At 47.0% G+C, this 23883-nt stretch overlaps 1 protein-coding gene across 2 annotated transcripts in view; it reads left to right on the top strand.

Moving 5' to 3' along the window:
- The window catches only part of GLB1L2 (galactosidase beta 1 like 2), a 1021913-nt gene that overhangs the window by 635139 nt on the left and 362891 nt on the right, over positions 1 to 23883 (top strand). For both annotated transcript variants that reach the window (XM_085647243.1, XM_085647244.1), the window contains exon 14: positions 13331 to 13402. In XM_085647243.1, coding sequence (XP_085503369.1) covers positions 13331 to 13402 — 72 coding nt within the window. The remainder of the gene's footprint in view (positions 1 to 13330; positions 13403 to 23883) is intronic.

Raw genomic sequence — 23883 nt, forward strand, 5'->3', positions numbered from 1 at the left:
ACCAGAGGAAGGAACGGAGCCACAGAAGCCTTGCCCACCAATCCAGACGGAGAGCAGAGACTTCTGCGTCACTACGCAGAAGCCAGCCACGCTCCCAGAGGAGCTTGGCAAACAGAGGTATGTGCTCGGTTACGGGCACTAAGGGGGAGGCGGGTTGTTGACGCAGAGTAAACCTTGCGGGGTGGTGTCACGTCCCTCCTGTTCTTACCCCGTCCCTTCACAACTGGTGACCGGCTGGTGTACATTTCCTCACTCCCTATCCCTGCATCGAATATATGCGAGACAAGGTCTCTGATTTTGGTTTCCGTTTGTTTTGTTTCTTTTCGAGCCTCCTACCTTAAAGAAGACCCAAGAAGAGAGGTGCCAGGGATCCCAGGAAAACGATTTGATTTCTATTCTCTTATTCGAGTTTGATGGAGGACGTTTGCATTTCTAATAGCCCTAAATAAAGAGTTGTGGAAACGAAACATAGCCTCACTCCATCCTTTTCCACCTTAAGTGACGACACCCTCTTGGCCAAGGGGGCCATCCAGCGCGTTCCTGCGCTAGAAGTAGGAAGTGAATGCTACTCCCACTACTTTCTGGTTCCTAAGAAGGACACGGGCCTGCGTCCTATCTTGGACCTTCGGAACGTCAATCGCTTCCTCCTGAAGGAGAAGTTCAAGATATTAACTCTGACTCAGGTCTGGTCTGCCCTCGACCCTGGAGACTGGATCGTAGAGTTGGATTTGCAGGACGCATATTTCCATATTCCCGTCCTGCCGGCCCACCAGCGTTACCTACGTTTTACGTTAGGCCACAAGCACTTTGTTTACCGTGCTGCCTTTCGGCCTTACCTGCGCCCCGCGGGTGTACACAAAAGAGATGGCGGTGGTCGCTGCTCATCTGCGCAGATCAGGGGTTCCAGTCTTCCCCTAACTTGACGACTGGCTGTTGAAGGCGAGCTCGCCCCAGGCAGTCGTCTCCCATCTCCAGACTACGGCCGACTTCCTGCATTTGCTGGGATTCTGCATCAATGTGCCGAAGTTGCACCTGATTCCCTCTCAGAAGCTCCTCTTCATCAGAGCGGTTCTGGATACGACGCACTTTCGGGTCTATCCTCCCGACCTACGAGTCCAGGATATTCAGGCTCTGATTCCGATCTTTCAGCCTCTATCCTGGGTTCTGGTCAGGATGACCCTGAGGCTGCTGGGCCTCGTGGCCTCCTGTTGGTCGATCATGCTAGATGGCATATGCGGGCTCTGCAGTGGGACCTGAAGTTCCAGTGGGTGAAGCATCAGGGGAACCTGTCAGAGTCCGTTCAGATCTCGGAGGGCACTGCACAACAATTGCAGTGGTGGCTCACAAACCGGCATTGGGTCAATGGCAGCTCCCTCTCCCTTCTCCAACCAGAGCACACAGCGGTGACGGATGCGTCCCTCCTGGGATGGGGTGGTCACATGGGAGAGGCGGAGATCAGAGGCCTCTGGTCTCAGGCGGAGTCCCGGCTCCATGTCAACCTTCTGGAGCTCCGGGTGATCCGACTTGCACTGAAGGCATTCCTTCCCTCTATCAAGGTGAGAGTAGTGCAGGTGTTCACAGGCAACACCACCACCATGTGGTACTGCAACCAACAGGACGTGTGGGGTTATGGACGCTATGTCAGAAGGCTCTGCGTCTCTGGACATGGCTGGAACATCAGGGCATTACCCTGGTGGTTCAACACCTGGCAGGGACACTGAACGCCAGGACGAACGAACTCAGCCGCAGGTGCATGATGGACCACGAATGGTGTCTTCACTCGGACGTGGCACAAGGTCTCTTTCAACAGTGTTGAGAGCCTTGGTTAGATCTATTCACCACTGAAGAGAACGCGCAATGTTAGCAGTCCTGCACGTTGGAATTTCCAAGGTGGCACTTTTCATTGCGAGTGGAGTTGCAGTCTGTTGTACGCCTTTCCGCCTATACCACTTCTGCCCACAGTGCTGAAGAAGATCAGGCGTGACCGGGCCCAAGTCATTCTGGTGGCCCCGGACTGGGCTCGAAGAGTTTGGTATCCCGAGCTACTCAGTATGACCATCGATCCCCCGATCTGACTGCCTCTTCGGGAGCATCTTCTGTCACATCAGCAGGGGACGGCCCTCCACCCGAACCTGTCCAGTCTCCACCTCCTTGCGTGGAGATTGAGGGGCGGCAGTTGATTCCTTTCGACTTGCCTCCTGAAGTTTGTGATGTCATTCTGGCAGCCTGGCGTCCCTCCACTAAGTTGGTATACCCCTGCATGTGGAACACATTTGTAGCATGGTGCACAGCAAAGGCTGTGGATCCCCTTTCTGCCCCTCTTTCAGAAGTCATTTTGTTCCTTCTTTCTGTGGCCCAGAAGGGCTCTGCTCTGGAGCGCTATCTAGGGCTACCTTTCTGCAATTTCAGCCTTCCTCAGGGTCCCTGATCAGCCCTCTCTTTTCAAGTTCCCTGTTGTAAATAGATTCCTCAAAGGCATTACTCACCTTTTCCCTCCTATTCCTTTTGTGATGCCAAAGTGGGACTTGAACCTGGTTCTCACATACTTGATTACTTTACTTTACTATTAACTTTGAACTTACTATTTTACTATTAACTTTGAAGACTGCTTTCCTGGTTGCCATCACCTCCGCTAGGAGAGTGATTGAGGTCCAGGCTGTTTCTTGTAAACCTCCTTTTCTGTCTGTCCATCTGGACAAGGTTGTGCTCAGAACACGTCCATCCTTTTTGCCAAAAGTGGTCACTGCTTTTCACATTGGGGAAACCATCACTTTGCCCACCTTCTTTCCGCGTCCGCATCCTACCAGAGAGGAAGAGAGGCTCCACCGGCTAGACCCAAAACGTACGCTCTCATTTTACCTGAACCCCACACAACAGTTCCGGGTGAATGACCAGCTCTTTGTTGGCTACATTGGCGTCAAGAAAGGTCGGGCCGTACACAAGCAGACTATCTCTAGATGGGTCATCTTGTTTATTAAAGCCTGTTATTCTCTGGCTAAGAAGGAGCCTCCGTTGGGGCTGCGCGCCCAGTCCACCAGGGCGACGGCTGCCACTATGGCATTGGGAATTGGTGTCCCCTTACAAGATATCTGTCAGGCAGCTACGTGGGCCTCGCTGCATACTTTTACTAAGCACTATTGCCTGGACAGCCAAGTCCAGAAAGACAGCTTCTTTAACCGTTCTGTTTTCCGGGACTTCCTGGTGTGATCTTGGTTCGCAGACCCTCCATCGGGGTTGGTATTGCTGGGTATCTATTCTAAGGTAAGGAAGCTATCACTACGTGTTTCTTTCAGATGAACAAGTTACTTAACTTTAGTAACGATATATCTGTAAGAAACATTAGTTAGTTATAGATTCCTTACCGCCCCACCCATCCTCCCCGTTCTGCGAACTGATTTCTAGGGTTAAGGTTATCCCTTTCAGGAACCTAGTTCAAGGCACCAGTGGTCAGTATCTTGCATGGCTCTGCGTTCCTGACGCGGAAAGTCATGTACAGAACTGATGCAGTGTGCGAGGGCGGCGTCTAAGTAGTTGTCACGACATCATCTCTGCGACCATGACACCGATGACGGACGCGGAGCCGCACAACACTACTTTCCGACGCACAGGGGTACTGCTGACAAAAACTTTCCGGATCCAGTCTGACGCCTGGGGTAATTCTAAGGTAAGGAATCTAACACTAACCAATGTTTCTTACAGATATATCGTTACGGAAGGTAAGTAACTTGCTCTTAATTGCATCTCCGTGATCCAACATTACCTCAGAAGGCGCCCATATCAAACGGCCACACCATCCATGTAAGCTGACATTCTGTGGGTTTCTGTCGGAATCTGTCTACAATGTTATTAATCTCCTGCTGAGTAAAATCCTCCATAGAATCCATTGCAACCCCCTGTGGAACATTTGGACCACTCTGTATTTTCCTACAATTTATAGGCTGCGCCTGAACCACTTTGCGTTCTTCCGACTCACCCTGACTACTGGCTTGATCAAACTCTACCCCAGAGTCTGAAAACTCTGAAGAATCCCAAATATTCCCGTCCTATGTTTCTGGGTCCCAGTTGATTCTTACCTTTGCAATAGCTAAATGCACTTTTCTCTTCTTAATCCTTCCCCTCCTTTTCTTGTACTTGTATTGTGCGATACGTACTGCAGCCTTTTCCACCACAGTTTGGTAAGTTTCCAACTTATCTTGTAATAGCTTATTCTGACAAGTTAACATCGTAGAGGTATTTTTGGATTCAACAAACTGTTTTACAATGATTTCATGTTCTCACTTCAGCTGAACAAATTTTTCATGCATTTTGCGATAAGCACATACGAGAATCCAGCCTCTTCGCCCTAACATGCTAAGCTCTTTACCTTTCTCAACAGGCACTTTTTGCAAACACACAACTACTTGTGCTGTCTCAGCGTCAGCTAAACACACATTCCAATTTTCACTTAGCCCAGCGCAATGAGCCCACTCCCAGGCAAGCATACCATAGGGGACTACCTCCCATCTAGGTATTTCAGTTAGTATCTGGGAACCTGCCTTAGTTTTTCTGGAAACATTTTTCTTTCCCATTTGAATTTTTTTCGAATCCTGCAAGTGACGCCAAAATATTGTGTGTTTTAATTTGACACAATAGGGCACACTTAGACCCTGCACTCCCAAGAGGAGGCAAATGTACTGCTGCACCTTTAAATAACACACTCAAAACAGCGCTCCCAAATGCCAAGTAACTTAAGCACAAACCCTGAATAACATGTGCATATATACATATAGCAAAGAGCTAAGAAACTTAGAAATGATATACACAAAGTAAGTAACACCTCACAGATTGTTCACTCGACATCCTTGCCAACTCAAGCTGGGGAGGCTGTTGACAGCTGGGCATGGACTCTCGACCTGTACTCAGGTTCCAATACGTCTGCTCCACAAGTGAGCTCCAGTTCGTCTATCAACATTTTCCGGATTTAGTACATTTTACTCAACGTGAGGCGAATGTTCTAGAAACCTCGCCCCCTTTCTTCTGTTGCGAAAAACCGAGCTGGCCGTACTGGTCTGTGTCAAGGTCAAGACAGAATCTGGCCAGGCTCCTGTATTTTGACTCCGAGAAAGAGCTGTGCATTCCACACATTCCCTGAAAAGTACCAAGCACATATCCCACACAACATGTTCCAGTTCACTCTGATCAGGGAGGAGCGAAAACAAGTGAAGAGCAAAAACATCCCCTCCCCACTTTGCAGCTACGTGCGAGTACAGAAAATGGAGTCTGTTGCACAAGATGGAGTCAGCACAGAAAATGGAGTGTTATGCCAAATGGAGCCAATGGTCAATATATCATTCTTAATATCACTACATTCCCTCTGCATCTGCTCCATCTACAATCTTCAAGGACCACTCCACGGGTCCCACAAGAACCAAAAATAAAGTCAGATTTGCTTGAGGCCCAAGATGTTGAAGGTATTGTCAGTCACAACTTGTTCACTATCAAGGACTGGCTCAATGTCAAGGAAGAGTGAACTGAAATTGAGAACAAGACCATTGATGTCAAAGCCTGTTTCAACGCAAAGGGGCTTCTGACCAAGCAGATCTTTCCATCTTTCCCCTGAATGGGACCCCATAATTGAAGAGAAGGATTCCATGGAAGTGGTCTCGCATTACTCCACAACCTGTTCACTGTCCGGGGAGGCCTCACCCGTGGTAACCTTTTCTTCTGCGTAAGCCCAGACATCACAGCATGTATCCTCCTGCAGCATTGGTGATGCTTGTACCACAGACATCCCCTCCAGCCTTCTATTGTTGCACTAGTTACATCATTTAGGACCAGTATACACAAAAGGCATTCTTGAATTTGAAATATACATCACCATTCACGTCAGCATTCTCTTTCAAGTCACTGCTCCTAAAGCTGTTCAAGCTGTCCTCATCGTTAAAGATCAATGCTTCGTTCTAGATCTTCTCAATACATCTGCTCATTCTCCTCTTCCTTATTTTCAGTTCGTCAATACTTTCCAACACTTTTTGATTCTCCACCGGCGAGCGTTTCACCTATTCACTATATTACCACCTACAGCAAATTCTTGGTGAGACTAATAAACTTAACATCCCAATAACAATGGTCCAACCAAAGACTTCAGTTATTTTGTAACTACTACTTCATAGATCTTTTGCTTGTCCTTTGCTGCCCTTCTACTTTCTACTTTCCACTTTGTCTACTTGAGACAGTGATGAAGTGGTTTACAGCACTGGATTGACCTAAATCTGCTCAAGCACATTTGCAGAAGTGGTACAAGCCTCTTGAACAGTTCTTCTCTTCTTGCCTGCATGCCATCTGCTGACTCTTTTTAGTGGCCTAAGCAAGAAAACATAATCCCACTCACCATCCTCTGCACTGCATTCTGATAGGGAAAGTGAAAAAATGGACTCAGTTGGCAGAAACCTTTGTGGTACACAAGTGACTGCCATGAAAATACCACTTCCATACTCGGGTGGTACATAGGTCTCTCAGGGAAACTCCTCAGCGGTTTCAATAATAGTTCCCTTTAGAAGATAGATTGGACTTCTCAGAGGTACTCTTGGAAGAGATTATGTATCCAGTCGTGATTAGTCATGCTGCTTATTCTGCTGTATTTGCTGCCCATTGCTATTGTCCTGGGCTTGACCTTTCATCGATCTTCATATCTCTGCCTGACAGGTTTAAAATGGGGGTTTGAAAGAGGATTTTAAACCTTCCATTCTCTGGCACCCCTTTGTTAGGGGCCCATGTGCATGAAAGCTGAGTCGAAGACACTTAAAGCATTTGCCGAGAAAAAAGTAAAGAGTACAGGAAACATTTGTATAGATGTAGTGACATTACTAGCAGCAGAGGTTTCAAGCCCATGAGTGGTTGCAGCAGTAACAGCAGCAACAACAGCGTCTAAAGTCCTTCCAACCTCAAAAGAGTGAAAGGGAAATCTGGACAGCAAAAACCAGCTGCTGTTGTAAAACCCGTAAATCAATAACTCCCTTCCTGCCCTTCTTGTGTTCAATAGTCCGATAGACATAAGCATCAACAATTATTTGATAGAATGGATGAAAATAACAGCAGCCAGCTGGTTGCTGAATATTGTGCAGAATGGCATTTTTTGAGATTCTAGCCATCTCCTTCATCCATTCCACCAAAGAAGACATCTTAGTTTCATCTGGAGTTGCTTCCTCTGGAAGTCAGCATGCTTCTGATCCAAAAAGCAGAAAAACCGGTACCTCTGCACTGGAAAGGGAAGCGAGTTTACTCCTCTTACTGCTTGGTTGGAGAGAAGGTAATGGGGTAGGAATATCTTCCAATTCTAGACCTCAGAATGACAAACAAAAGCATGAAGAAAGTAAAGTTCTGGATGTTGGCTCTTAACCAAATATATCCCCAGCTCCAGCAGAGGGATCAGATGTGTATCATAGACCTCCAAGATACGCACTTCTGTATCACCATCTTTCTAAAGCATAGAATATTCTTGAGACTTCTATTGGGCACTTATCTTTAGCAATACAAAGCTCTGCTTTTCTGCATCAACTCAGCAGCATGAATATTATTTAAGTGCTTAGCAGTGGTTGCAGGCATACCTCAGTGAAATGGTAATTTAAGTCAAAGGCCGGTCACAACAGACGTTTTTAGGTCTCGCCTGCGAATGCAGCGCGGAGCGCTGCTTTCGGCGAGATCTATTGTTGCTGACTTGCCTCGGAAGGGGGACAGGAGATGTGCACGCGCAGGCTTTTGGTGGATTTGAGTTGGTGTACGCGCCTACAGCCACGCGGCGTGCACATCTCCTGTCCCCCTTCCCTCGCAAGCCAGCATGCAGTTTCGCTTTCGTCCTCACCAGCCTCCTGTAATTCACGCACATACAGACAGACACTTCCAAGGCAAGTCAGCAATTTTGTGCCATCATACTCACTGTTGCCACTGATCCTTTGAACATTTGCGCTGCAGATCTGGACGATGCTGTTAAAATCCCGGGACGGGGAGCGCTGCGGGCCCAAGTGCCTGTACATGGTGGCGGTAGTGCGTCTGCTTTTTCTCGCTGCTGTGAAGGCTTCCCAAGTGCTACCTCCTTCGATCCAATACGGCGATCTGACGTGCCCCGGTACTGCTCCCAAGCCCTCTCCACTGCTCCGGACTGCACCCTAGCGTTAGGTCCGCTATAGTCGGGTCTCTGAACCTGCCCCAGCTATCAGCTGCGTATCCAAACACTCATACCACGCATGCGCCACACGCTGAGCAAGGCACGCTGAGCAAGGCACGCCTTACGGCGGGCGCACTCGATCCTTACGAGCTACGTCATAAGGGCTTGTTGTCTGCAGTGAGGGAATGCATCGTAGCCCACTGAATCGCCACGCAGCTATTCGCGCCTTTGGTCTGAGGATACGCCAGCGGTTCTGAAACTGACATTTTCCTCCTACAAGCCACCTGGGTAGATGTACTTTGGCCTGGGAGCCCCGCTCTTGCTTTATAATCATGGCGCCTGGTGCGTGTAAATTTAAGCCGCATGGAAGCTGCACTTAGTGTTGTAGCACGGTGCCCACTTAATCTAATATACAGGGCACCGCGCGCGCTATATGTTCGACCATGGCATCGCTTATTTAATGTTCCTTTGTCCTGTCACTGCTCGTCTTGCCATCCGCTTCTGTTGCTTTAATGCAGGTACTACTTCTCCTTGTTTCCGTTGCCGTGCTTCATTATCTTAGCTGTGTGCGGCATGTCTGCTTCATGGTGTTTGCGTTTGATTTTATTTTCCCATAGTGGCGATGCCCTCCCCTCTCGTACTCCGTCCCCGCCTCTGCAGCACACACTATGCTGCGTCTCCTCTGGTTGCATTCAGTGCTCCTGCAACTGCCCCAGCCCCGCCTTCACCACTTTCACTCTCGCAGGGGAAAAGGTGTGTGTTTATTTAAATAGTGCTTCTGTTTTCAGCGATCAAGGATCGTCTGAAAACAAAAGCACTTTTAGCTTGTTAATAGGAGTTGCGGGAATTCCACGAACCGAGTTGATTCATTAGATGGATTAACTGTTCCTACAAAATGGTCCAGTATCGAGCAGGGTGCCATCGCCCGATCCTGGAATTTCGTGTAACCGTATTTTGTGTTTTTTTTTTTTTTGCCTCAATGTGCAATTTAAAATCGAAATCACGAGTCCCAGAATGCAACGCTCCGTTGCTAAAAACGTTGGACTGATGGAATAGTTTCTTGACAACTGCCGCACCCAAAAAAGCGCAAGCCTAGGAATCTTACATGTGAAACCGACGTTGCCCACTTAGCGGAGAACGAGTTCCTCCAACCCGCCAAAGAAACTGATTCTGAGGACATTACATGCGAGCATAGATAACTTTTTGGCCTCCTATCCGTTGCTTCTTCCTGTGTATTCATTTAAAGGGCCATCTAGTGGATGGGGAATAGCAGTTCCCTTCTTCAAACCTGCATTAATAGGATTGCTTTAATTTCTTACATGGCATATGTATAGAGCGTACGTTGCTACTTGTGTTTATTACTCCCCCCTTCAAAAACAAAATCAGGCTGTGCATTTGCTTCCTGGGGTTGTTTTTGACTTTCCAGTGAAACCATCAGAACTTTGATACTGTTTAGATCGAGGATGCATAATGTTGGTTTTTGACGTTTGTTTTTGTGAGGCAGTGTTGCAAAGTGGTCGCCAGTATTTGTGGTCCTCCTAATCACAAAGGAATGCTGTGTCGGGGCTGGTGTCCCGGTGCAGTAATTAGTTTAGCACAGTGGAATGTGCGACAGTGTAGATGGCGCTAGCTTCTCACTAGTGATAATGGCCGCCCGATTTAGAGATGTAATGTGATCTTACCACTTTTGAAAATAACAACATTTGAGAAATGCCTGGACTAAGCAAGTCGTTGTCACCTCTTTGTCTGCTATTTCAGATTTTTGCCCCATCGTTAAAAAGAAGTTGGCCTATAAGCCTTGGCATGCAAGAAGCTAAATAGTCCAGACTGGCGTAAGGTGTCGAGCTATTAAGCAGTAGGGTGCTTTACAGTGTTCGGGCCGAGGGTACCCAGCATAGAGGAGTTGTTGCAGCGATTGTTTACCCCTCTTCGGTGTTTAATCTGTTGGCAGGTATGAGAGTACATTCTGGGAGGGAGGAGGCCTGTGGCAGGGCTGCAAGATGAGCATGGTGAGATCGAGGATGTGTTTGGCTGAACATAGCTTAGTGGGGATGGGGAGGGGCTCGGACTGGCAGTTGATGTAGAGGAGGAGCATCGGCCAGTGCTTTGTTCACCTGAGTGAAAATTATTTTACTACTACAGTGCTGTGCCACCCAACCCCAGCTATTAGTTAAAACAGCCAAAGGAACACATGGAGTCCTTGAAGAAATGGCGGGTTCTGATAACACTGTTTTTTCTTTTTGTCTACTGACAGTCTCACGAAGTTTTTTTTTTTTCTCTTCATGCTATTAGGTGAATTTACACATACATTCGTGAGGTGATTGTTAAGAGTGTAGGGAGATAGGCGAGGTTAGCTGAATAAAAATGGGTATTCCAAGAGGGTTGCAAAGCATCTGGAAAAAGCATGTAAAATGTTTTGACTGCCATTAAGTGATTCTGCATAATGCTAACCGAGGGGCTTTTGCAATAAAGTCTTTAGTGCAGTTGTCATCCAATCTTAGTTTTCAGATACCCATTTCGAGGCAGACTTGAATTTAAGGTGAGTGCTTATTTAAAGTTTGAGTTTCCTGTTTAGGGACATTTAAAAGAAAAAAAAAATACTACATACTTAGTTTCTGCACGTGTGACATCAAATTATCCATAGCTATACTGGATGAGTTTATTTATAACTGAATCCTTTGGCAGTGTCTCCAAGTGTCATGTGATTGTCACCATAGATATGTAGTGGAGTTGTATTCACTTAACCTTCCATCTGGCTGCCCATTATGAGTCTTAGTCACTTGATGTGTTCTATGTGATAACTGTTTTTGAATAATTCCATTCCAAAAAAGAGGCAACTCCCAATACTCCACACCACTCATTTTTATCCCTGCTGAGCAGCAGCCACACTGGTGTACAACATGGCTAAAACACATTACCAAAGCCATTATCTCTAGCATAGGCTTTGCCTGTTATTTTTATAGTCTGGCTAGATAGTGCAGCTGCTGCCAGACATCTATGTGAGCATCATTGGAGGGGCTTTGGCTCCACCCACATGTTGGGTGCCAGGAGTGTATGCTTTAATTGGCAAACGTTGTGTGCTTCCACAAACAAGCATTTGCAATGCAATAGGTCTCGCATTTGCAAAAGTTTATGCTATTGGCATTGTTCATGACAATGCCTTTTTTAATCTATTTTATAAAACAAACATATAAATAAATGCCATTATCATTTACAAAGCCAATAGCTAGTGTTGCATTATTATTAGCAATGCCAACTGCTCACACTTTTATAATGCGAGACCTATTGCATTGCAAATGCTTGTTTATTCTGTGAGGGCAAGATTCCTTTCTGCAGCCTACATAGCACCTGGTGACTTAACAACAGAAGGAGGAGGAAAAAGCCAGTGTAATTAAAAACCTACAGCTGATGGACAGCAGAGTGGAAAACAAAGACGGACAAAATCCGGGAGGAAGAGGAGAGTGAAAACACCTGTTAAAATTGTACAAGGCTGGCAGGAATAACAAAGCAGAATGACTGAAGCAAAAAAATACTGGAAAAGGAAAATTGTAAGAAGTAAGAAGAGGATTGCGACTCAATTCTACTCTGTATCAAAATCTTCTAGCACTTAAACTTGACAAGGAAGTTGTTATACTGCTGCTGCTCAGCCTGAGTGTCTGTGTTAGAGAATGTTGGTGAATGGAATGTGTGTGTGAGTGTCAGTTGATGATGGGCTGAGCAGCAGTGAGGCTGCTCTTGGTGGGGCTCTCTCCTGTAATATCTACTTGAATAAAGATACATGAAGATACCACCTGGAATGGACATTACTTTTATTACAACAGAAGTGAAAAACAAAACCAGAAATCGTGACATTGCCATCATGGATTGGGAAATGATAAACCAATAACGCAGGAGAGATGATAGCTTAGTTTGGGCCATATTACAGTATCCAGGATGACACCACTCCTCGCCTTCCACGTCGATATCTCCGGTTCTTTCATGCCTCCCCAGTAGCTTCATAGAAGACACCTCCACACAGTTCTCTAACTCGACGCGCACCAACCAAAACCACAGAGTAAGAATTTTGCAGATGGGTAAAGTCTGTTACAAAAATGTGACGGCTATCTTGTCCACCTTATTAGAAGTGCCATAGGATATAATGCGCTTGTAAAATGTTGGCGAGATGTAAATCCACCAAACGCAAAATCAGGCCCTATGTTTCTATTAAAATTGCTTATTTTGATTTTAAAGTAAATGATTGAATAAATTGACCAATATAGTCTTCCGTAAGCTCTTTGAAATACTTTTTTTCTTAGAACAATAAAAGCATATCTATCTATCTATCTATCTATCTATCTATCTATCTATCTATCTATCTATCTATCTATCTATCTATCTATCTATCTATCTATCTATCTCTCTATCTCTCTATCTGTCTCTCTATCTGTCTCTCTATCTGTCTCTCTATCTATCTCTCTATCTCTCTATCTATCTTTCCTATCTCTATATATTGTAGCGCTCCTGGATTCCACGTGTGGGTAGAATATTTTAGTGCTTATTACTATAATGAAGATAATTAGGATTACAGGTAAGTATGTATACATTGCTTGTAATCCTAATTATTTTAATTAACGTGACAAAAAGCATTCCCGCCTTACTTGGATGAACAACAAGGGAGTGGTTGTTTTCCAAACTAGATCCAGAATATCAATGAAGGGCATGCTGTGCTAACTGCCACTGAAATTCCATTATGGAATAACCTAGTATTGTGCTTTCTTAAAGGAGCAGTGAAACTTTTCCAGTCTCTATAGGTTGCATCGTTTCACATTCATTGTTTTTATTTTCTTTAATTTTTCCTCTAACCTAATGGTTTTGTAAAGAGTTTTTCTAGCCACTCTTTGAATAGTTCTGACTTTTTTCCATAAAGGGATTTTATAGAAAAATAAATGAAATTTGGCCTATATATCCTCTGGGGAAAACTTGTCCTTATGTTTTCTACTGGCTTCTCTAAATAAACTTTTTTACGTATATATTAAAGGCCACCAACATTCTGCATGTGAGGGGGACTACTCAGTGCTTCTGACTTTAATGAACGAACCATTGGTGGAGAGCTAGGATTACTAATAAGTAACTTTTCATTTTATTGATTTGTTGGTTATTCGTCAACATAAAAAATATTAAAACGTTTTGCCCCAACTCTTTTCACAGGTGTTTGTAAACAATCAACTAATGGGGTTCTTTGATTACAAGAATAAGGAGGTTTTTATTCCAGAAACTCCAGTAAGTGATCTTATATCTGTAAAACCGGCCCGCATGCATTGATTATGTACCTTGCAGTTCTTGTATAAAGTATGTATTATGTGAACAAATGTTTATACTTCGTAGAGCTCCTGCACTAATTGATTTCCTGTGTATGTAGAATGCCACATACTGTGGTCCTCCTGCAGAAATTGTGAATGTATTTATCCAGCTAGATGCTTGCTCCCTCGGATGCCTTACATGAATTACATCCTTACATCAGGCTTTTACTGGGGCACCAGACTGGTTGTACAAATATTTTGCAACAGCTATTAAACAACATTCGCAATCAAAGAGATTAGCCATGAATATGAATCAACAGTAATGATGTCATGTCCTTTTTTGTGCCTTTCTAGACCTGGGATTTAGAGACAATTACTCAATTTGTGCTCGTATTTTGGGTGTCTTTTTGTCACAATTCAACCGTTATTTCTGACTTGTTGAGGTGAGTCGCCTTTTAGGTCTTCTGTGTTCAAATCCGCTCGAACCTTTCAGAAACAGATGTCCCTAAGTAATGCTTATCCGCATTGCATGTGGTTCTTGCACAAGAAACATGACACCTCGTCATGTGATTTGTGTGCTGTGATGCACCCGAAAGAGATGTGATAGACAATTCTCAATATGGTTTCTATGAAAGAAAAATGAAAGTCTAGATCTCTAGCGAGGACATAGCCCCACACCCAGTCGTGTTCATCATTAAGAAAAAAACGTACCTTCCTCTTTCAAGGCAGCAACATTATTCCACCCTTCTGCACAGGTGAGTTTTCCTTTTCTCAGGGCATCCTAGGAGGAGACTGCTGAATTTCAGAAGGCTATGTTGATCTATATTATCATCTTCCTCCTCCCTGTAACACGCCATTGCGAGCCACCAAGAACTAGACAGGCCCATCATTGACAACTATCCTGATGTCACTATATTCCGCTCCTCTGGCAAAACTGTCTCTGAACCGATCTACTAAATATACGGTCTCACAGGCAAACATGCAACCCAACTTCTTCTGAATCTTATTTGCCATTTAGAGCATCATTAGGTTCCATATTACTTAAGCTCTGGCTCCATCGAACCTGACTGCTGGTATAGCTGAAGCTATTTTTAAATTTACCAGGCAAAAGAAGGAGGAATATCTATGTGAAAGGGAATGTCCCCAATTTAAACCTTCCAAACAGAAGATTTTCCAAAGCTCCCACTGCTTGTTTGGATTCAATTTCCTAAATGTCCATGTCATAGTTTGATGAGAGAGTGAGACAGGCATTTTTGTGCCTACTCACTACACATAAGTAGTCAAATTTCACAATATAAGCAGATTTGATACCATACCCAAGGTGGTTTTCTCTTTCTCCTTCCCGGAATTCTTCATAAGAACAATTGCACTACTTTTCAGTGATCAAAAAGGCTGCTGAAACGCTTGCTTTCCCTTTAATTTCAGTGCAGCCTAAAGTTTTACACTTGACTGAGATTTTGGTGGAGAAGCATCTGACGTTGTACTCTCCTTCAATGAAGTCCTCATTCAAAATTATGGAATGAATACAAAATCATCAGTCCAATCCCTCGGTGTCATCTTAAAAGTATATTGCAATCTCTTCAAGCCCTTTTTATCTTTTAGTACAACTGACACAAAAGAGCTTGGTAGTTCCCACTTCATCAAGTAAGACTAAGCAAAACACCATCCTGCATACACTGTATAACAGGGAGTTTAAAAGGACTGACATGGATATTAGGCGAAAAGACTTTGGGTCAGGCACCCTACCTAAAAGGCAATTCTGCTTGTTTATTAGAGCAATACACTCACAGGCTTTTTGAAATTGTGGCCTTAGCCACATCCAAGTTGCCTGACCATGGTCAGTCTTTCCAGTACTTGCAAAGGATGACCTTGCTTCTTAGAAGCATATACATTTTCTGGGAAATTTCCAGAATATGACCTGTGTAGGAGAGTAGGGTCTGCTTCCTATGGTCACCCCCACTTTTTGCTTTTGCTTTACTGGTATTCGAGATGTGGCTGTGGGCCTGCTAATCAGACCCACAGCCCAGCTGTTCTCTGTCTAAATTCATACTATGTACTTTAGGTACATAACCCAATTGGGAAGGATCACCTTATGCGTCCCTGTACAGTGTACCTTAGGTACCCAGGGCATAGGTGTACCCTAGGCCTACCAGGGGCTGCAGCATGTATTATGCCACCCCTGGCTGGCCTCCCATCATGACACAACTGGCTGATCACTCAGCTGGGGCAAGGTCGTGTAATCACGCCTTGCTTAGGTATAGTATTCCTATACCTACCTTATATATAGACACATGGATAACCTGTAAGCCACTCCTATGGCAGGCCTTAACAATCCTGGAGGCAGAGTGCTTGGTAACATGTGAGATGGTGCTCTAGCATGAGCTGAGCCTGTCTGCAGCTTTCGGAACCATGTCCTTATAGCTGTTCTATGATATCGCCTACCATATACTCTTAAAGTGCCTTATAATCCTCGCGGTTATGGTAACTATGGTTTGGCTTTATCAAAACATGTCGTGTAAGGTGTCTAACACATAGGAATACTACCCCCACACCATTTCTGGCGATGAGGATAGTATTCCCCCCTTCTAGAGGGAGAAGACATGTTAAAATCTTACTTACCCGGTTAAAGTTAACCAGAGTCCCAGCATCTCAAAATGGATGCTGCTGCCACAGACACAAGTCTGACCTCCTGCTGCTGGGAGTCCTTCCAGCAAGGCAGGCTTGGACAATAGGTTTCCTGCCTTGGGAGGTGCTAGCACCACCCCAGACAGGACTTAGTGTATTGGAGCAGGGAGGGATGAAAGAAACGAGACACTGCCTGGGGCACACAAGGTGTCCCATGCATAGCCCGGTTCAAACCGGTGCTGGGGCACTCCAGCCCCAGCCCTGGCGCGAAACTGGACAAAGGGAAGGGGGTGTAACCACCCCCTCCCTGGTCCCACCCATAGGAGGGACCTAGCAGGTAGTCCAGCCCCCCAGATTAGTACAAAAGTGGGAGCTGAGTCCCGAGGACTTTAGATTATCCTGAACTGAAACTAGACACGAAACTCTGGACCTTCGACATTCGACGACAAGAAGACTGAAGAATCTCCCTTGTGGCCAAGAGTGGCCACCCTGTGCAAACGGGCACCACCAAGCGACCTGCCGTTTGCTTTGCCCAAGTTCTACGAGGAACCGACTGCAGAGCCCGACCAGCGCCTTGACTTCCAGACTTCTCCGACCCTGATCCACATCCACAGCAGAGCTGAGATCCGTGGAGGCGACGAGAGACGTGGGACCGGCTACCTGGGAAAATTGGCGAGTAGCTTCCAGCGCAGCTTCTGAGGCATCCTCGAAGTTGTGCTCTGGGGATTGAGAAGCCCCAACCCCGAGCACCATCTGCACCGAAGATCAGCCCTCCACACTCCACGAGTTCTGCGGTGGGCCCTTCTGCATTTTTCTGCTCGACGCGTCTGTCCGGTTGCTGGCCCGTTGGCTAGTAGCCTCAGTGACGACGAACCCTTGACTTTCCACCGCTGGTTTGGCTCCTCCGGACTGGCTCCTGCTTCCCTGTGAAAGAGAAGCACCTCAGACCTTCCTGGTCTGCACCTGAAGCGAATTTCGATTTCTGTGTGGGTTGCCTATGCCAAGGCTTGTTGACTCCAATCGGGACTTCGACTCCGCCATCAGCAAGATCCTTCGTGGGACAGCTCGCATCCTGGTTCTGGTCGTCCTCGACACCTCCGGGTCCACGTGGCTGCAGAGACAAGCTTCAAGACATCACCTGTGTTCTGCACGACATCGCCTGGTTCCTTCCTGGTTCCACCCGGTCACTGGCTAGTGACCCAGACTTTGTCCCCTCTGCTTGCGGGTGTTCTTCCTTCAAGATCCATCCTTGGGTCCACCGGACATCTTCCTCCTGGCCGCCTGCCAGCATCTGTTCTTCAGGCATCCATAGGATCCAGCGACGACACCCGACACATCTTCACACCTATGCACCCGTCTCCTGTGGGTGAGGTAACGCGAGTACTCCGGTGCTCCAGTGGATATTGACTATCCAAGTGTCTAAGTCTTTAGTTGCTTCCTCCTAGTTACTTCGGAAGTGTCCTTATTCTCCCTATTTCTAACTACTACATTCCCATTGACTTTAATGTAACCTGCGTGTGTGTCTCCACACTGCACACGCTTCCCGTGGGCCTCCCACTTCCTAAGTCTTGGTAGTGTAGTGTAGCCCCAGCGATTCCCTAGGCCCTAGGCCTACTCCCTGTTCGTGACGTGGTACTTATGCCCCTTTCTTAGTATATGGTTTGCGTGGCCCCCGGGCCTAACTGTATCTTCCTGTGTAACTTAACGTATGCTACTTAAGAAATTGTTTGTACTTAGACCTCTGAGCTCATAAAGAGTGCTGAGGGTATATGTTAGAATAAATATATTCTACTTTTATATATACCTGGTGTGGTGTCCTTTCATTTGGTATTCAAGGGATTGTAATGGTATAACAGCTGGATTCACATGCCATACAGAGTTTAGCCTAAGACTGCTCTTGTCCATGCTACCACTAGGATAGCTGGTCTACAAGGTTGACTTTACAACCAAACACCATAAGGGTTGTTTGGACTGATAAAGGGTGTACACTAGAACCAGTGACATCATATATCAGGCCAACTTCTCACAACCTGAGATTTGGGTTCTCTAGACCCTCTGGCAGCACAGACGTAGTCAACATACCATCATGAGACAGAGAACCCAGTGAAATCTACCCAGCTCAACCCACGGAGCATTACATGAGAAAGGTGCAGATTAGGCAGTAATCAGTTTTCCTATGGGATAGAGCCTTCTAGCCGCAGATTCCTTATCATTGCCAATTAGCCTGGATCTGGAACGTTTTCGTGAGCAATACCCCTGTCATTTGGTTTTTCGTGCATGGCATCGTCCTTGCCGAAAGTGACGTGCGCGGTGCCTCTATTGCCGCCACCTCAGCGTGCTGATGTCAGTTCTTTTCTTTCCGCGCCAGTCAGCGCAAATCCAGAGAGAGCTACCTCTGGTCAATTTTTGATTGAGGTATTTTTTTCACCTTATGGCGAAGTCTTTTTTTGAGAATTCTTCTTCCTGTATGGCAGGGATGTGTACTAGGAAGGCTGGTTTCAAGCGCTGCGGTGCCTGTCATCAACAGATGTTTGTGCCAGACCCGTATCTTGTTTGCTTCCAGTTCCTTGGAGCGTGACCACGCGTTGCTATGCACCCCAAGACCTTAAGGAAGTGGTCCGTCAAGCTTCTTGCCGCCTGACATGCTACACCTTGTCTTCAGAAGGGACAAGGGAGTGTTATGATTCGAGGCCGAGCTCTGTGGTTGAGCCTGGCCTGTGCTGGCTCTGCAGCTCCCTGAGTTTCCGGTTGCTGGAGCGACCCGCGCTCAACTTCAGGAGGTTTATGAGGCCATGCACTTCATATTTGAGTGGCCCGTACCTGCTGCGTCATCTTTGGGTCCCATGGGATCGCAAGAGGCCCCCTAATGCTTCCATGTTGGCAACTCTGCCCCTGGCCCCTTGGATCCACAGATGGATCTGGACAAGTGCCAGTCGTACCATTTTGACCTTCCCCGGCACTGGTCCCGATAACTATTCTCCCTGCGCCCCTGGCACCCCCTGGCATCACCAGTCTCTTTCTGATCCCTGACTCAAACAGTGAGCTGGAGCGGCGTCGTCTGATGCCTATTGGAGCCATGCCTTCCATGCCAGAGCCTAAGCCCTATTCCTATGGACTAGGACTCGGGGAGGATTAGGAGGGGTCACTGGACCCTGAAGAATACCAGCCTTTAGATACCAACGTGGACTGGTGTAAAGACTTGGCAGAGGCCATTGGACTGGACACTTCTCCAGATACTGGCATGCTTTCTCCCCCTACTCTGGCTATGGAGGAGGGAGCATCAGTTCCCATGGTGGTGAGAACGGCGTCCGAAGTCCTAAACCTTAGCCTACCCTTAGTGGCAGTCACGATGAACGTCTTGTGCTTCAGCTGGGAGGGACCTCCTCAGAAACGCTTCTACTGTGGAATGACCCCTTACAGACGTCCTGCTTGGGACTTGGTCCAAGCCCAGCACAGGGGTTTCTGTGAACAGGACAATTACCCGCCACCACCGCCCCACCCCAGAGGACCCCAGTTTCATAACACAACACCCTACCCTGGAGAGCATGGTGGTCCAAGCCTCCACCTTCAACGGAAATCCTGGTGCATTCCCTACTGCACAACTGAATAGGGAATCCAGGAGGTTGGACACCTTAGGCAAGAAGGTGTTTGCTTCCATCAACCTGGCACTATGGTCCGTGAACACTGCATGCCTTTTGGGCTGTCACTCTCATGCGCTATGGAATGTGATTGCGCAGGTGCGGCCCATGGTTCCAGGGGAGGCCCAGACCATACTTACCCAAGCTGTTGCTGACGGGAGAGATGCATCTAGGTTCACGATCAGATGTGGAATGGATACCACCGGCTCGCTGGGCAGAGCAGTTTCCTCGATTTTTGCTTTATGGCGCCATGCCTGACTGAGAACAACTGGCTTTCCAGGGTGTGTCCAAGCATCGCTTATCGACATGCCCTTTGATGACTTCCGCCTCTTCGGAGACAAGGTGGACTCAGCACTGGAGCATTACAAGATAGAAGGGCTATGGCCAGGTCCTTGGACTTTTCCATGGTCCCTCGCCAGCCACAGTCCACTTTTTGCCACTTTCATGGCCATGGAAGGGGCTTCCAGCCATGTCTAAACCTTCCCAGCTACCACAGGGCTCAAGCTTCCCAGCCTCTGTGTGGCAGAGGACGCGCCACCCACAGACCTCGTGGGTTTGACAGCAAGGGGTCGAGCCAGTCCACCGCCCCCCAGCAGCCGCAGCCTTCAAACCTTTTTAGTTTCCCCATGGGCTCCCAGCGGGAGTAAGGGTATGCCAGCACCTGCCTCATTGGAGGTCTATAACATCAGACCAGTGGGTTCTCCAAGTTGTCTGGAGGGGTTAATCCCTCCCCTTCGTGACTAGCCCTCCACCCATGCCACCTGCTTGTGACAGGCTGACGAAAGACCATTTTCCTTGCTCTGCTAGGAGGTGACAGCTGTCTTGGCCAAGGGAGCCACAAAGACGGTGATGATGCCAGAAGTAGGTCGTGGTTGCTATTCCTGTGCCCAAGAATGACATAGACCTTCATCCTATCATAGACTTGCACCCTCTCAAAAAGGAGAAGTTCAGAATGCTCATACTTGCTCAAGTCTTGACTGCCCTGGACCCAGATGAATGGATGGAGGCATTGGACTTGCAGGATGCATATTTCCACATTCCCGTCCTGTCTACCCACAGGCGTTACCAGCGGTTCACGGTAGGCCATGAGCACTCTTACTTTGCTGTTCTCCCTTTTGGCCTTGCCAGCACCCCTCGAGTGTTCACCAAAGTGATGGAGGTGGTTGCAGCTTATCTGCAAAGATCAGGGGTTTCCTGTTTTCCCTATCTCGATGACTGGCTGTTGAAGTCGAGCTCGCTCTAGGCTGTCGTCTCCCACATCCAGACTACCGCGGACCTCCTGCATTCACTGGGGTTCACAATCAACGTGAGGAAATCACACCTGACTCACTCTCAAACACTCCCTTTCATCAGCCCTGTTCTGGACAAGGTGCAGTTTCAGGCCTGTCCTCCTGAACGACGAGTCAAGGATATTCAGGCTATGAAACCAATGTTTCAGTCTCTATCATGGATTTTGGTGAGACTGGCTCTGAGGCTGCTGAGACTCATGGCATTCTGCACCTTTCCTGTGACACAGGCCTGCTGGCATATGCGGGCTCTGCAGTGGGACCTGAAGGTCCAGTGGGTGAAGCATCAGGCTAGTCTCTCTGATATCGTTCAGATCTCAGAGGGTACTGCAAACGATCTGCAGTGGTGGTTGATGATCCACGATTGGGTCAGCGTCAGACCCTTTGCCTTCTCCAACCAAATCACACAGTAGTTACAGATGTGTCACTCCTGGATGGGGCAGCCACTTGGGAGAGGTGGAGATCAGAGGACTCTGGTCTCTGGAAGAATCTGGACTCCACATCAACTTGTTGGAGCTCCAAGTGGTTAACTTGGCATTGAAAGCTTTTATTCCTTCCATCAAGGGAAAGCTGGTGAGGTGTTCACGGACGCCACCACCGCCATGTGGTACTGCAACAAGCAGGGCAGGGTGGGGTCAGGTTGTGGACACTTAGTCAAGAGCCCTGTGTCTCTGGACATAGCTGGAACAGCAGGGCATATCCCGTGTGGTTCAACACCTGGCAGGTTCCCTGAACACCAGGGTGGACAAATTCAGCCGTCAATGCCTAGCTGATCATTTGTGGCATCTCCATCCAGAGGTGGCGCAAGGTCTCTTTCAGCGGTGGCCAGAACCTTGGTTAGATCTATTCACCCCCAATGAGAATGTGCAATGTCAGCAGTGTTGCACTTTAGAGTTTCCAAGGCGACTGTCGCTCAGAGAAGCTTTTTGTCTCAAGTGGAGCTCAGGCCTCTTATATGCCTTTCTGCCCACACCACTTCTACCCAGAGTGCTCAAGAAGTTCAGGAGCGACCAAAAACAAGTCATTCTTGTGGCTCCAGACTGGGCACTCAGAGTCTGGTATCCCTAACTTCTCCAAATGAACATCGATCCTCCGTTCAGGCTGTCCCTTTGGCAGGATCTTCTGTTGCAGGGTGAGTGTTCTCCAACCGAACCTGTCAACTCTACGCCTTCTTGCGTGGAGATTTAACAGCAGCAGTTGATAGCATTCGGCCTTCCTCCCGAAGTATGCAATGTTATTATGGCAGACAGGTGGCCCTCCACCAAGACCGTGTACGCCTGCCGGTGGAACAAATTTGTAAAATATTGTACAGAAAAGTCTTTCTGTTTCCCTCTCTCAAGTTCTACTTTTTATTTTGACTCCTGTCCAGTAGGGCTCTGCTCTGAGCACTCTTAAAGGATACCTTTCACCCTATCTGCCTTTTTGAGGTTTCCAGTCAAAATCCTTTTTATTTAAATCCCATATTGTAAATAGATTTTGTATGGGGATTATACATATTTTCCCACTTGCCCCATTAATCATTCCTCAGTGGGACCTTAATTTGGTTCTGACCTGCCTGATTTGCGCTCTGTTCGAACTTCTGCACAACTGCCCCCAACAGCCGCTTACCATCAAAACATTCTTTTTAGTGGCAATAACTTCTGCCAGGAGGGTGAGCGAGTTGCAGGCTCTGTCATCCAAGCCTGCTTACCTGATCATCTTCCCTGATAAGTTGGTGCTTCGCACTAGCGCCTCTTTCTTACTGAAAGTGGTAACACCATACCACATGAAGCAATCAGTCACCCTGCCCACGTTCTATGCTCCTTCGCACCCCTCAAAAGAAGAGGAGCAACTCCACTATCAGGACCCAAAAAGAGCATTTTCATTCTACCTTGACCACACTAAAGAGTTCTAGGTGGACGATCATCTCTTTGTGGGGTAGGTTGGAGAAAGGTTGCGCAGTGCAGAAGAGGACTACCTCACGATGGGTCATCCTCTGCATCAAAATTTGTTACGCTTTGGCCAAGAAGCAGCCTCCTGAAGGATTTGTGGCTCTTTCCACCAGAGCTAAGGCTGCTGACACAGTGTTGCAATGTAGTGTTCCAGTCCTAGACATTTTTCAGGCAGCAATGTGGGCATCCCTGCAAACGCTTACGAAACATTACTGTCTAGACAGTCAAGCCCCAAGGAACGGTCTTTTTGGCCGCTCTGTCCTGCAGGTCTTCCTGGTCTAAACATATCCGTAATACCTCCTCCGGGCATGGTATTACTTGGGTATCTACTCAAAGGTAAGGAATCTGCCGCTAGATGACTTTATCAGATGAACAAGCTACTTAGCTTCGTAACTCCTTCTCTGGTAGAGACATGATCTAGCCACAGATTCCTTACCGACTCACCTATTCTCCCTGCACTGTGGACAGGATTTTAGGCTTTAGGGCTGATCCCTTTCAGGGCCCTAGTTATTTTAGACACCACTGTCAATGCACTTCATGATTTCTCGCTCCTGGCGTGGAAAGTCCTGAAAAGTAACTGACGTCAGCATGCCGAGGTTGCACCTATATAGGTGATGTGGATGCCACTTCTGGCACGGACGACGCCAACGGCGTCACACGAAGCCGACCGACGCCACCTACCGATACACAAGGGTATTACTCAAGGAAAGTCTTTCGGATCCAGCCTGACGCCTGGGAAATTCAACGGTAAGGAATCTGCGGCTAGATCGTGTCTCTAACAGATAAGGCATCACCGAATGTAAGTAACTTGTCCATTTATGCTGATTATTGAATTGTAAGTTTACATAAACATATTAGTAATTATATTTTATTACACATTGTGCTGTAAGAGAAAAATATTCAGAAGCAGCTTTTTTCCTGTAATAATTTTTTTAACATTATTCAATACATCATATTTGAATACAAGCAAAAATACAACTA

The sequence above is a fragment of the Triturus cristatus genome, chromosome 3_2 (genome assembly GCF_964204655.1).
Source record: "Triturus cristatus chromosome 3_2, aTriCri1.1, whole genome shotgun sequence".
NCBI classification, from domain to species: domain Eukaryota; kingdom Metazoa; phylum Chordata; class Amphibia; order Caudata; family Salamandridae; genus Triturus; species Triturus cristatus.